We start from the raw sequence: 14,847 nt of genomic DNA, 5'->3' as shown, positions 1-14,847 counted from the left end.
TAGTTTCTTAAAATAATAATCGTAATCGCGAATATATACTGATATGTTTTTAATATTAAGAATTTATATCAATATTTTAAAAATAGCTTATTATAGAAATTATATCTTAATATAAATATTATATAAAAATTCAATATAATCGTACATAATAGTACCTACATTACTTTTTATATCAAAATAACTTTCTTCGAAAACTTCAAGAAAATTCAACAGAAAAATTTATTTTGCTTTTGTTTTTGCAGAAAAAAATTATGCACTGATTGTATGATTTATTGGATATATAGTATATGTGTATATATATAAGTTTGTGATAAATATAGACATTCTTTACTAGCATAATAAGCATTAATATTATATTGATAACTAGTAACAATCTGATTAAAACATCCAAATTTTGTAATTGAGTGTTTCAATTAAATAAACGCATATTTACAGTTACAACTACTCTCTACATATAGAAATCGACAAATATTGTAGAGTTGTTCGCTAAGAATCATAAACCTAATTCACGATGTAAAAATGTGACGAATTAATAATAAAAATTTTAAAAATATTAAACAAAAGTGAAAAATTAATTAGCTAGGATAAAAGTAAAAGTCGTTATAAAAAATATAAAAACGAGGAATGTAAGATACAATAATAAATTTATTTAGTTACATTATTATGCTTTAATAAAATATATGGATTTTTTGCATCAAGAAGTGCTTAAATTATATATAAATATTATATTTTTATAAACAGATCGAAGAAGGACTAGGTGTCAAATTTTTTCTCCCTTATATTTCTATATATATCTGACTTTTTTATATTAAATAAATTGCTTTCTTCCAGGCATCTGAATTGTACATATATGAAAATATGCATATACAAAATTCAAGTTAAAAAATACAAGTATAAACAGATCCTATATATGTTTATTATCTTAAACTATAGAAAATTCTCAGTTCTCAAAATTGCCATATCTGCATAAACGAATTTTTCGTGATCAGAATTTGCCCGAATCAATTCAACGTTATATTATTCAAGTTAATTATATTATCAAGATCTTTCATATTATTTAAATTATGTAGGTTGTCCCACCAATGCAACAATTTGTATTCATATATTAAACGGAACCATGGTGTCAGCGGTATCATACTTTTCACAAAGTCTTCAATCTCTGATCTCGGTATCCATCGAATCTCGCTCACTTCGTCGGGATTAGGATTTACGGTGACATCTTTTTGCAAAAACATCAAATAATCGATCTCGTGTTCACCCCAATGTGGATTACTCTTCGATATGTAGTAAATTCTTGTTAGATAAAATAGTTCGTGAGGTTTGATTTCATCGGTAGGTATACCCAGTTCATAATTGAGTCTTCTTATTACAGCTCTGCGTACACCCATAGCATTTTCCTCTTCCTTTTCAGAAGGAATATTTGCCAATGGATGACTGCAGCAAGTATTTGTGAAAAAGCCTGGGAATGTTACCTAGATATATATGTAACAGAAATTTACGTCATATAAACAGATTTTTTTTATAACATCCAATATTTACTAAAGTACAAAAGGTTATTATCCTATATTAATTAATTTAATCTAATAAAACGATAAGCAAGGAATTTTATTTTGAACTTTAATTTCCGAAAGATATATAATGTTAAATATTAAAATTCATGCCTATATCTAATTAATTTTCATACTAATTTCAAAATATTGAAAATTATCTTAAAATATGTGACATATAAATATACATATCTCACCTTAGTTTTAGATCGTTTGTGAAGTAACAATTCTCCTTTACTATTGAACAGGAAGACACTGAATGCCCTATGAAGTGGCAAGCCTCCTTCTTCATTAACTTTATGACAGAATTCCTTTGTAGCTTCGCCAATAGGCTTATCCAGTTTGTCAATAAGTATACAGCGTTCCTTCAAAGCAGCTTGCTGTAACGGTGCTATTTGTGCCGTTCCATAATTTTTTCTCGTAAACGTTGTAATCTTATGCACAACATTACCAAATTTCTTACACACTCCTTGCATCATGGTCACAAGTGCAAGTTAACTGTCTCACTGCCAAACGGGAACTAACTATAAAGATACAGAGAATGGCTTATCTATCTCCTTTTATTGTAATGCTAATGTATTTACATATTAAAGTTTGACCTTGTAGTGTAACATTTTCTGTATTTTACAATATCAAAAGTTACAGGAAAAAATTAACATAAGAATCACAGATTTCGAATAAACGCGTACATTATACGCAATAAGATATTGACTTTTACCTGGTTCTCACATTAAACTCAGTTTTCAATGCTCAACTTTCTAATTTAAAAAAACGATCAGTGAAAACCAAGAATCTGCACGTATGAATAATTATACATAACGATACGCCACTTATTATCGCTCTTTGGTTTTCTCCATAATCATTTACATAAACGCGCTTTTATTTATTCTCAAAGTAAATAAGAAGAAAATTATTAATAAGATTGATAAAATTTTATTCGTTTATGTAATAGAAACACGTGTCCGATCGAACACATGCTCGCAGTTCGCACTTGTCAGCGGATATTCCAGGATATTCTCTATTATGTGTGTTTGGTCAATGACAATGACATGCATGTGTGTCACATGTTGGGATTTTCCAAGAAGCTCCTCGGGCATTGACAAGTTAATTACAAAGAACCGCAACTGCGCAATAAATTCGTGTCTCTCCCTGCATTACCGACCGCCAGCTGTCATCTGTCATCTGCCATCTGCCATAGAGTTCCTATCTCTTGCTCGTGCATACATCGTGGTCGGCGCGTGCGATAGTAAAATGGCTGCCGGGAAACGTCAATATATTTTATATTAATAAGAGCCTGCCTTTGTAAATAATCGCGCGGCGCAGGGAGACATCGCAATAAGGACGTATGCCGTTCAACTAACCGGCTCGATTCTTGTCCGTAATTCGCGTGTATGTGAGTGTGCGTCGACGGGATGGCGGAATTTGTGCGCGGCGGACCCAGCGTGTCCAACAATGCTAAGGTAGGAGTATTATTCATCGTCCGCCACACGTCATTTCTTTGTTGTACGGCGTCACGGGAGGGAAGCGCGATCGGCATAACGTGAATTGTTTCATGCCACCCTTATTTAATACCCTTAATCCTTCGCCAATTTTTTTTATCCCACCGCGTTTTGCATATTTACGACTTATCTCGATGTCACTCGTTATCGGTGTCGTCCGACCAATACTCAATTCCTCGACGCGATAATGAAAAATGTACATACTTTATGCTATATACTTTTGTTTATTTTAAAATTAATAATATGTTAATATAATATTTGTTAGAGAAACTGACAAAAAAAAAGTAACGTCAAAAATGAATCAAATTATTGACACATATATATGTATGAAATAAAGTTGGGTAGAAGGTAAAAAATGAAAGATTATAGTCTCATTGAATATAATTGCACTTTTATAGATTGAACATAGTAGTAAAGGCGGATCTCCCAGTACAGGAAGCGAAGATGGTGGTCAGAATGAATCATTAAATGCAGAAAATGAATTTGATCCTTTTCTCGAAAACATACCAGATGATATACAAGATACGGAAGAACCTGATGGCGCGAATGCTACTTTATTAACAGCACCACCAGAAAATCAGTGAGAATGAATATAATTTATCAATTTTTTACAAATATATGTTTTCTTTGCGACGGAGTTACATGTTTATGCAAGGCTGATTATATGATTGAATCTAATGCATTTACAATCATAGGATTAAGATTGAAATAGAAGCATATAATCTCTCTTGCAGGTGGTATCATGGTAGATTAGATAGATTTACTGCAGAGGAAAGACTGTGGGATGCGAATAAAATGGGTAGTTATCTGGTTCGTGAAAGTGACAGAAAACCTGGAAGTTATGTTCTGTCTTACTTGGGAAGAACTGGAATAAATCACTTTCGCATTACAGCTGTTTGCGGAGATTATTATATTGGTAAGGACTGACAATGAGATGTAATTTAAGAATCTTCAGTTATACATAACATAATATATTTAAAACAACTTAGAGAGATATATATGCTTTGATAGTTGTATATTATTTGAGAGATATTTTATTTTAGCACATGAGATTCTTAAAATTTTTTATTCATCAGAATCCATTCTGAAAATAATGTCAAATTTTAAAATTTAATGTTAAAATAAAACATTTGTAAAATGTTTCCAATGTATAAATTAAACATAAAACTTTCTACATTTGTATTATTTTGCGTGCAAAAATCCTGGTCAAATGAATACTTTCTAATCTAAAATAATGTTGTAGGCGGTCGTCAATTTAATAGCTTATCAGATCTGGTTGCATATTATACTCATTGTTCGGATCTGCTAAAGAGAGAAAGACTTATACACCCAACCCCACCCCCTGAGCCAGTAAATGATAAGAAACGAATTGTCGCGATATTGCCATATACGAAAATGCCAGATACTGACGAATTGAGTTTTCAAAAAGGCGATATATTTTTCGTCCACAATGATATGGGTGATGGGTGGTTGTGGGTCACTGCCCATAGAACTGGCGAGCAGGGTTTAATATTTCGGGAATTAGTAGAGGATCTTGATGATTCAATAGATCCTAACACGGTGTTTTCCTGGTTTCATCCTAATGTCACCAAAAGCGAAGCGGTGGACATGTTGGTAAAAGCAGGACCTGGAAGTTTCCTAGTAAGCAAATAATTATTTCTTGCATTTTGTAAATAATATATATTTTATTTTATATTCCTTGATTTTATTTATTTTTATAAACTCTCTATATCTTCTGTCATAGGTCAGACCATCGGACAACAGTCCGGGAGATTATTCACTGTTTTTCCACATAAATAACCAGATACAAAGATTCAGAATCGAAAAAAAAGGAGTAAGATATCTAATGGGAGGTAGAACATTTGAATGTCTCGATGCTGTAATTAACAGGTATCTTTTGCTGTCTTGATTTTGCATAGAAATAATAGTTGAGACATAACTTTATACTAATGTTATATCATAGATATCGAAAGGAACAAATTGTGGAGGGACACACTTTAGTTCAAGCGATGGTAACTGAGCCCGATGGTAGCGTCAGAGTAAACAGAGAAATTCAACATGCCGAGAAAATATACGCGACTCTGAGAGAATGTCGGGAGCAATCGGGAGCGAAGAAAAACAAAGGAATTAAAATGCAGGGATATCTGGAAAAGAAATCAGAAAAAAATAAAAAATGGAAAGCATTGTATTTTGTATTGTTGGTGGATGCTACCGACACGCATCTTTATTTGTACGACAATCCTAAGAGGACCAAGCCAAAAGGTCTCATCGATTTGAGTTGCGCTTACTTATACCAGGTAAGAAGTGTACATTAGAATAGTATATATTGGCATATTGAAACCTTAAATCCTATTGAAGTTAATAACATAAAAATAATTGTTGTAACACGCATGACATACATGTGCATATTTTATGGGCATAATAATGGAAGAAATAACACCTTAGAGTGAACGCGAGATGAGTTATTCAAGTGTCTTTTTAGGTCCACGAAAGTGTATTTGATAGGCCTCATTGTTTCCAATTAGTTGAACGTGCTTTACCTTGTCTGGCCACTATAACTTACTTGGCTGCCCCGAATTCCGAGAACGCATTAGACTGGATTAATGCCTTGAAACCATTATGTGTATCACAACTCACTCGTGCTCCAAAAGTCGCTCGTCTCCGTGAATTACGTTCGTTACACCTGCATATCTTAGATGCGCATAGGCTTCCATACAAGCTAGTTCCAAGTCCATTCATTATAGTGGCTCTAAACAATGTTAAAGTTGCTCGCACGAAAGTTAAAACAGGATTACATCCGGTCTGGGATGAGGAATTCATTCTAGAGTACGTATGCGACTTTAATAAAATAAAATAACATCTTTATATATATACAAATCTTATTCAACTGCGTTTATTAATATCCTCAACAGAGATGTACCGCCGGATGTTATGTCCTTCTCCCTAACTCTATACAATAAGGGCAAACGCAGCAAAGATACAGAGGTTGCGGAATTAACAGTTGAATTAGCAAGTTTGACTAACGGCGAAGAAATGGACGAATGGTATCCGTTATCGGGAGTTACACCCATTGGGGAATGGGGAGCATTACGTTTACGCATACGGTGAAGATTATAAAAACTTTTTTTTAGATATTAATGTATTTTAAAAACATATTTACACATTGTTTATATTTTTATATAATATAATATATTAAAAATAATAAAATATATATGTATGTATATGTTTATATATGTTTATATATGTTTTTTACAGATACAGACACGATTTAGCTATGCCTCCTGAAGAGTATAGTCCTCTTCAACAGTTATTGCTAGATCCGGAACTGCATGTAGTCAAGGCTTTAGCGGATGTATGCCACTTAGATAGAGTACCCCTGGCAAATAGTCTTCTTAGAATTTTTAGGTATAAATAATTGTCTTAAATGATCATGTAATTATAAAAATCAATTTTGATATCATTAATCTTTTAGGCATGAAAGAAAAGAGGCAGATCTTCTACGATCATTGAATCAAGCAGAAGTAAGTTATGATTTAGCTATTCAAGCATAAAATATAAACATATAATTATAAAATGTATTTTAGGTCGAAAAAGAGGATGAAACACCAACATTGTTTAGAGCTGCCAGTCTTACCACTACTTTGATGGATTCATATATGAAATCCGTTTGTACTTCGTTTTTAAAAGCTGCTTTGCGTGATACGATTGTGAAACTAATTGAAAGTAAACAGAGCTGCGAATTGAATCCAACAAAAATGGATTCTCCGGAAGATGCTTGCAGTAATGCAGAATTTTTATTACAAGTATATAATTTTCTTCACAATCTTGTACTTTAATAATGTTTGATTAGTGATAATTATATTAATATATAATACTTTTGTTGTTTTAGGTATTGGACGAAGTTACATTGAGTATTTTCACGAGTCCTGATGCTTGTCCGAGGACTCTCAGATACATTTGTGGATGCTTACAAAGAGCAGTAGTTGCTAAATGGCCACATGAAAGACTAGTCAGAACTCGGGTGGTTAGTGGATTTATATTTCTGCGCCTTCTCTGCCCTGCCATATTAAATCCTAGGTCTTTTAATCTAATAGCTGAGCCACCTCCTCCATCTGCTGCAAGGTACATTATACATAAATTGAAATTATACAGATCTGAGAATAATATATAGTTTTGAATATCTCTCCAATTTATCGTACTTAAAAAAAATTAAAGGTTTTGATAGTAAATATCTGATAATGAATAAATAGGAGAAATGGGATAAGATTAATTAAGAGCAGAGTAATTAATGCACAAATTTTTTTTCTGCAAATATGATTTATTGTTAGTTCGTACGTTTCGATCTCATATTTGTATCATCTGTAAAAGCAACTGTAAAAAATAAATATAACAATATAGACTATAAATGAGTAAATTTTCAAAAAAGAATTTGTGTATCTATTATCGCAATTCTCAATTAATCCGTTTCCCCTATTTGTGGAGGTTGTTTGTTTATTAATTTGGCTTATTCGTAGATCATTAGTCATGGTGGCAAAGTGTTTACAAAATCTGGCTAATTTAGTAGAATTTGGTGGAAAAGAACCATACATGGAAGTTGTAAATCCATTCATACTCAAAAATAAAGAACGAATGGTGGTGTTTCTTGATCAGCTATCTGTAAGTTTATATTTCTTTTAACACTATATTTCTATATTCTTGTATTTATCTACAATTTTGATTGCATCATCTATAAAAATTTAAATATTGATGTAGTAAAAAATAAAGATTTGAGTTTATATAATTAAATTCACAGAATGTTGCTGAAAAGCCGGAATCGGAAGGTACAGATCCAAGAACCAAAAGTGTATCCGACACTGCAAGAGACTTGGCGACATTACATCATATTTGTGTCTCACATTTGAAAGAACTCCAAGTTTTGTCAAAGACACAGGTACGTCTTTATTTTATATAATTGTTTAGATATTCACACAGGGGGCATGTGCATATAAAAAAATATATTTATTACTTATAGCCAACGATTAAACAACTAGTAACAGTGACTGAAATGTTGAGCAAACATAAGCAGAAATATATGGAGATGATACGGTAGTGCTAAAGCCATCAGCCATAAATAATGCCAAACACAATAAAACGATTTATAAGATTTGACGGATAACATATAGTAGTATTTAAAATTATAATTAATTATAATTAAACGTACAGACTGACGTGCCATATATATATTACTGTATACACATTCAAGCCTACATTTACTATTTCATATGTAATTAGAAGTAATTAGTTTATATATATATATATAGTGACACACAGTAACATGACAGTGATATAGATACATACAGAATCATATAGGCGTATAACAATTTTATATTTACTTAGGTGCTCGAAAATAAATGCAACTTTAATCGAAATATTAAATATTATTTTTAGTAATTCTAAGCCCACTATCCCAAGAATATTAAAGTCACGCACTGTTGCAATTTCTATAATATTTATAATATTGAATATAAAACATATATATCAGGGTAAATAAAATAAATGCTAATATTATCTCGATATTATTGTATATTTCAAGAACAGATATACTATAACTTTATTGTGAACATTTTCACATATCGTATATCAATGGGAGATGAAATATATTAAATATAAGTTTATATATGTATACCTTAATACATTTTTAAAGAACTTTAACAAATATTTAATATAATCGAACTTTACATAAAGTTTTTTGATTTACGAATTTCGATTATATGTAATATAGAAACATGAATATCATTGAATAAATATTATATATAATAATTTATTTCTATATAAAGATTCACGTATCAATGACAAAATATTAGATGAAATTACAAAAATGATTTTATATAATTAATGTTACAAAAGTAAATAATGCATATACATGAGCCATAACGATCTTATAGGCAAGCATTCAACAAATGAATGCTATATAACAAACAGGTTTTATACAAAGTTTTATTATGAAATTGAATTGTATGTAATATTTCTATATTGTGTGTAATTATATACAGAGTGTTCAGCGTAACGGTCTACACAATTTTTGAGAAACGTTTCCAACAGCTTAAAAAAAGTTTATATAGTGAAAATTAATTTATTTTACGCAAGCTATTACATACAATAAAAAAATTTGAAAAAAAATGTTTTCATAAAAAAATCAATGTCACTTTGAATTTTTTAAATTGAATCAGATATTTTATACTTTATTTGACATAATTTTACATAAACGTAAGATTATCAAGAGATTATCAACAAAAAGAATAATCAAGAAATGAATATTTTATGAGATATTTCATAGTTTATGTAAGATTATGTCAAACTAAAGTATATAAAATATCTCATACATTATTCATTTTTTGACTATCCTACCATTGTAATTTGTTATGCAGAATATTTTGAGAAATCAATTTACATAAAAAAATATGTAAAAAAATATGTAAAAAAATATGTTGGTTCTACTTAAAAAATTCAAAGTGACATTAATATTTTTATTTTCAAATTTTTATTTTCAAATTTTTTTATTGCATGTAATAGATTGCATAAAACATTAATTTTCACTATGTAATCATTTTTTTAAACTGGAAATGTCTCAAAAATCGTACGCTGAACACTCTGTATACACACTGAAACAAATTTCCTTATTAGCCAACAAGGAAATATTAATATTAAAAAATATTACATATGAGATTTATATATGAGAATGCGCATTTGTATACATTAATAATATTTAAAAAATTACATATATATGAGAATATGGAAGTTTATGTTTGCATTGTTTAACGAAGGATTTAACCCTTGATTGTTCCTTGAATATATAAAACCTAGCCACCAAAATTTGCGTTGTATATTGATTGTAAAGAATAATTCATTGTATGTCGAAATTATTTTATTGTCAGAAAAAAAACTCAATTAACTTGAGTACTGTATTACTAGTGTTCGTCGTTTATAATCATTTTACTTCTTAAACTATGAGTATATCGCAATAAAACGTGATTAATATTTTAATTAATTATTTTATTATCTATATGGTATTATAATGAGTTAGCAAATTATTAAAGCAAAAGTGTAAGAGTTTATTTTTCACTATCTTAATCCTTTGCGGTCTTGAGTCATTTGGGACAAAGAGCTTTATCGGAAATATTTCGACTTGAGATCACAAAAGATTAATTTTGTCCAATAGCAGTATCTTTATCTAAAGCTTAAAATATAGTTATAGTTTTAAGTATTAATATTTAGATTCTTATATAAACTGGAGAAAGATACATTTATATGCATACGTTATTAGTAATTATAGCAAATATAGCTTTCTTGCAAAAAAATTCGTTATCTCTAGAAAATAAATGTATATTAGTTGAATATTAAGCCTTTGGTTAATAATATGTAGGTAGTACGAAAAATTAATACAAGAAAGCGATATTCTATCCAAATTTAACAATCGATGTTACGAGTTTATTTTGATATTGTTGTACAATATACTCGCATAATTTGATTCAAATCTATTTCCAAAAGAAAGCAAACTCCTTAGATACATCTACATATTTGCGCGCACGTATATACTCTCCTATAATTACTAAATAAAGTATTTTATTTATATATATATATATATATATATATATGTCTGCAATTTATATATATATGTATATAAATATAAATTACAGACTTAATCACACAGTAACTGCTTAACTAACCTGATGTACTTAAAAAATATCTAATCACAGCACATAATGAATTAAGTTTGTAATATCTTTTCTGTGACTCAGAGCTTCTTTTTCTTGCTTTAAAATAATTAGTTTTATTTGCTTACCAAATATGCACGATAAAAAATGGCAATTGATTAAAAAACTTAATTCATAAATTATAAAACAATTTATACAGCAATTAAATTTTACTTTACTAACATATAATATTGCTGTTTAATTAAAATTCATTAGTGTGCGACAAGTGAATAGTTACAAATATCGACTAAATATCTATAAGATAAAAATATTTACATGTCACATTTTATGCCACATGTCATGTTATGAATGGCCTATTTGTATCTTGTATAATAAAATTTTTATATTCGTCTATATAAAAATGACAGTAACATTGACAAATATGACTATCAGCATCAAATCTAATATTTGTGAATTAAGCTATCGTTTTGCAATTCTATAATTTTATATGCATATATATATATATATAATTTAACATGTTTCTTTGTGCAAACATCATACATATGTAACAAAGAAAATCAGTATTATTCTTTCATTCAATCAAGGGTTAAGATACTTCAATATAATGGAATTGCCTGGCAAACTGTCAGATAAATGTTTCTTATATGATACATAAACCCATTAATAAAAATTATTACATAATTTGTTCTTCTCTCTCAATATATAGAAAAAATTGTGCTTGCAATTTATTACAATTTATTGTAATTTATTCTATAGTGTAAACTGCAAATATTTGTGCATTGTGAACATAATGTAAGGCTTTTCTCATATTCTATTTCTGCGTTGTAATAGAGTTTTGAGTGAAAATATATTGGTGTTATCCAAGGATTTATAAAATACAGCATCGACGTCTTTTGTGTCCGCTGCTGCCAGGTGGTTTTCCTGTACGTTCTTTATCTTTCCGTATTTCTCTAACCTGAAATACATGTATGATCAATTTTCATCGCTTATTGAAACATAATTTATAGAAATGTAATACTGCTTAATAAAATTTTTCAATATGCAATATTATAAGTGTTTGGCCATATTGAAATTTATAACTACCAACAAAGATATCTGCATTTACTCACCAAAGTATAAAATGCATCATCTACACCCATTCTTGTTTTCGCAGAAGTTTCTACAAATGGCACACCATACTGTCGCGCAACTTCTCTCGCTTGAGTCATGTTTACTGCCCAAGATTGCTGAAGATCGCATTTATTTCCAACTAATACCATTGGCACTTCCTCTGCATCTTTTACTCGTTTTATTTGTTCTCTATATGTTCCAATGTCCTATTAAACACATAATGCAATTATCTCAAAAATCATACGGATGTGATTATCTATATAATATATAATATATTTACCTCAAAACTTTTAGCAGAGTTTACAGCAAAGACTAACAAGAATCCTTCCCCTGTTCTCATATACTGATCTCTCATTGCACTATATTCCTCTTGTCCAGCTGTGTCTAATATATCTAGAAGGCACGTTTCACCATCGATCACTACCTGTTTGACAACAATATATAGATATATTTAATAAATTAAGATAAAAAATTGTACTTGTAATATTAAAGTTTTTTAACTCTAGGATGATAAACACATCTGACACACTTAGAGACAGTGCTGCTTGGGTTCCAAAAGAGGGTATCGCCATATTATTACTAATGTTTCATTACGATATATTGATTATAGCTGGATTAATAGTTTAAATATTTCAATGCAGGAGATAACAAGCTATTGTAAATTATAAAACTTTAAATAAAATAAAATTAATATGCTTACTTGTTTTCTATATGAATCTTCTATGGTAGGATCATATTCATCAACAAAGTGATTCTGTATCAATTGAATTGTAAGTGCTGATTTTCCAACACCTCCAGCTCCAACTACCACAAGCTTGTATTCCGTCATGATGTAGTTTCTTAATGTACAATTTACAGTTTTTTATTATTTTTCTCTAAGCAGGTCCTTGGATTATCTGTAAAAAGTAATGTAATATGTATTTATATCAGTTTAAATTTCTTTGATAAGACTTTTATATATAATAAACATGAAATCTCATAATTAATTTTTGTGTACGTTTTATCAGAGAGATTTAAAAAAATTAAGAGATAAAATATATGATAAAAAATTATATTTATATCTCTTAATATATGTATATGTTTGATGTAAAGTCTAATCTGCAGAGTATTAATTTTATCAATTGATCAAATTGATTGACTATCAAATTGAATATTGACTTTATTTATTTCCTAAAGCAACTTATCAAATATATTGTGTAATTTAAAACCTTTAATTTACAGGTGTTATTATTATTCGTGTTCACAAAAGAAAGAAACAACTTTACGACTTGCATGATTTTTCAATAAACTTTTATCTTTTTAATTTGATCTGCTATTTTGCAACAGTTAGCTAACAATAAGTTAATATCAATTTTTTCATGTCTATTAAAATTCTTTACAATTAATAAGAGCATATCATATAAAACATATAAATAAACATAATTTAATAAAAAAAAAAGCATTCAGCAGAAACCATCTTCAAGCAATATAATATTGGCAATGTAATATCAAGTGTTAACTTAGTGCTGTCTTCTGCTGAAAGCGAACATTGTATAATCATTGGCATTAGTCATCCAATTTATTACATATACTTAATAGAATCAAACGCGTGGTTTGTTACTCATGAGACATAATCTTTTCGTTACTCGTAATAATTTCAGGGCACGATGCCTCGAGCACGTTTCTCGGACAACCGAAAAGAAGAAAATCGACATGAATAAAAATGATCCAACAATCATGCAAGGAACGTGCAAAGAGACTAAACAAGATCGATCGTAGCGGCTTCTCTCTCGCATATCATTGTCGGCCGCGAGGAGGAATCATCCGATCAAGCATCCACGACGAGTCATCATCGGCTGCGTGCTATGCGCGGCGTTGTATTTCGGAGTAAACAGTGCGCGCATCGGCAGAGATACGAGGCTGTCGAGAGGAAGAGGAGAGGACAGGATAGGACGCGACGACGGTGCGGAACGCTGCATTCCCACATTCTCACTTACGTGACTCAAAAAATGCTCATTTCATGGGTTGCACCGGGGTCGTTGAAACACTCCACACCTCGCCGTAGTCCGCACCGTCACGAATTGGTCACTGGAGATACCATCTGGAAAGGAGCATCGTCAGTGTTGCCAATGTCACTCTCTCTACCCTCCAGACCCCCCCGCTCCGACGACGACGACGACGACGACGACAACAACGACGACGACGACGACGACGACGACGCGGAAATGTCGAAAAGGGTGTTGACCGTCTCGCGCGGATCGGCTTTCACAGATGGTGCGAATGTCGATGTGATTATCGCCAATTATCGTTCGCGATACGAACGAATAATTACGAGAGAATTCCACGTCTTTCCCCTAACCTCTTCTTCTCGAGATGTCAAAAATAAGACATTTTTTTATATCTATTATTATCTCTATTTCTCTCTCTTTTATATTTGGAAATGATTTCTAGAAACACACAAAATACTTTCTTACATATTTTATCATTTACATAAAATATGATACTTTTTAAAAAGAGGAAAATACTTACTTTTGTTATTTACTTTTTGCATCGTCTCTGTTAAATAATATTTCACAATTGTTTTGACTAGTAAAGAATATGAATTATTTATAGATTTATATATTTCGTAAACGTTTGAATCAATCTTACTTTTAGAGTATAAACTGACAAAAGTTTGATAAGTATTAACGAATGTCAAATATTACATTTATTATTATTAAATCAGAGAAAAAGATAAGAAACTTTTACGATTTCGTATAATTCAATAATTGGTGCAGTTTATCTACTGCTGATAAAATAGTGATCATTAGTCGAAGATCTACATTTTCAATGAAAGCTAAATAATTTCTCTCTCTCTCTCTCTCTCTCTCTCTCTCTCTCTCTCTCTCTCTCTTTCTACAATAGGTTTGTTCTTTTTAGCTGCACTGATGAACTAGTGCAATAAGTTAGAGTGAAACAAAATATATTTGTCTCACTTTAATACTTATTGCACCAGTGTAGCTAAAAAGAACAAACCTA

General features: G+C 30.3%; 3 protein-coding genes across 4 annotated transcripts; 1 reads left to right on the top strand and 2 right to left on the bottom strand.

Annotated features, from left to right (window-relative positions):
- Positions 1-627: 627 nt before the first annotated feature.
- Idi (Isopentenyl-diphosphate delta isomerase) lies at positions 628-2,607 on the bottom strand. Of its 2 annotated transcripts, none has more exons than XM_083039621.1 (3): positions 2,266-2,607; positions 1,745-2,071; positions 628-1,472 (listed from the first exon to the last, which is right to left on the bottom strand). In XM_083039621.1, exons 2-3 carry the CDS (start codon positions 2,024-2,026, stop codon positions 1,002-1,004), a joined length of 753 nt encoding a protein of 250 aa, XP_082895747.1. In that variant the 5' UTR covers positions 2,027-2,071; positions 2,266-2,607; the 3' UTR covers positions 628-1,001. The 2 variants fall into 2 exon arrangements, with proteins under 2 accessions (XP_082895747.1, XP_082895748.1); XM_083039622.1 differs by having other exon boundaries at positions 2,147-2,275.
- A 157-nt stretch (positions 2,608-2,764) lies between these two features.
- On the top strand, positions 2,765-8,470 carry Vap (RAS p21 protein activator vap). The gene is made up of 15 exons (XM_083039619.1): positions 2,765-3,007; positions 3,445-3,626; positions 3,781-3,962; positions 4,290-4,687; positions 4,791-4,936; positions 5,010-5,343; positions 5,529-5,872; positions 5,959-6,150; positions 6,302-6,451; positions 6,519-6,567; positions 6,631-6,849; positions 6,936-7,168; positions 7,561-7,702; positions 7,839-7,976; positions 8,058-8,470. Exons 1-15 carry the CDS (start codon positions 2,960-2,962, stop codon positions 8,133-8,135), a joined length of 2,835 nt encoding a protein of 944 aa, XP_082895745.1. The 5' UTR covers positions 2,765-2,959; the 3' UTR covers positions 8,136-8,470.
- A 391-nt stretch (positions 8,471-8,861) lies between these two features.
- On the bottom strand, positions 8,862-14,197 carry Ras85d (ras-like protein 1). The gene is made up of 5 exons (XM_083039623.1): positions 13,827-14,197; positions 12,551-12,746; positions 12,131-12,274; positions 11,850-12,056; positions 8,862-11,695 (listed from the first exon to the last, which is right to left on the bottom strand). The coding sequence occupies exons 2-5, from the start codon at positions 12,677-12,679 to the stop codon at positions 11,609-11,611; spliced, it is 567 nt and encodes a 188-aa protein (XP_082895749.1). The 5' UTR covers positions 12,680-12,746; positions 13,827-14,197; the 3' UTR covers positions 8,862-11,608.
- Positions 14,198-14,847: the final 650 nt, after the last annotated feature.

Source organism: Prenolepis imparis, unplaced genomic scaffold (genome assembly GCF_030444845.1).
Source record: "Prenolepis imparis isolate NDT839.2.m4 unplaced genomic scaffold, iyPreImpa1.0 SCAF_6, whole genome shotgun sequence".
NCBI classification, from domain to species: Eukaryota; Metazoa; Arthropoda; class Insecta; order Hymenoptera; family Formicidae; genus Prenolepis; species Prenolepis imparis.
Note: the sequence above shows the minus strand (reverse complement) of the source record. Positions and strands in the feature narration are given on the sequence as shown.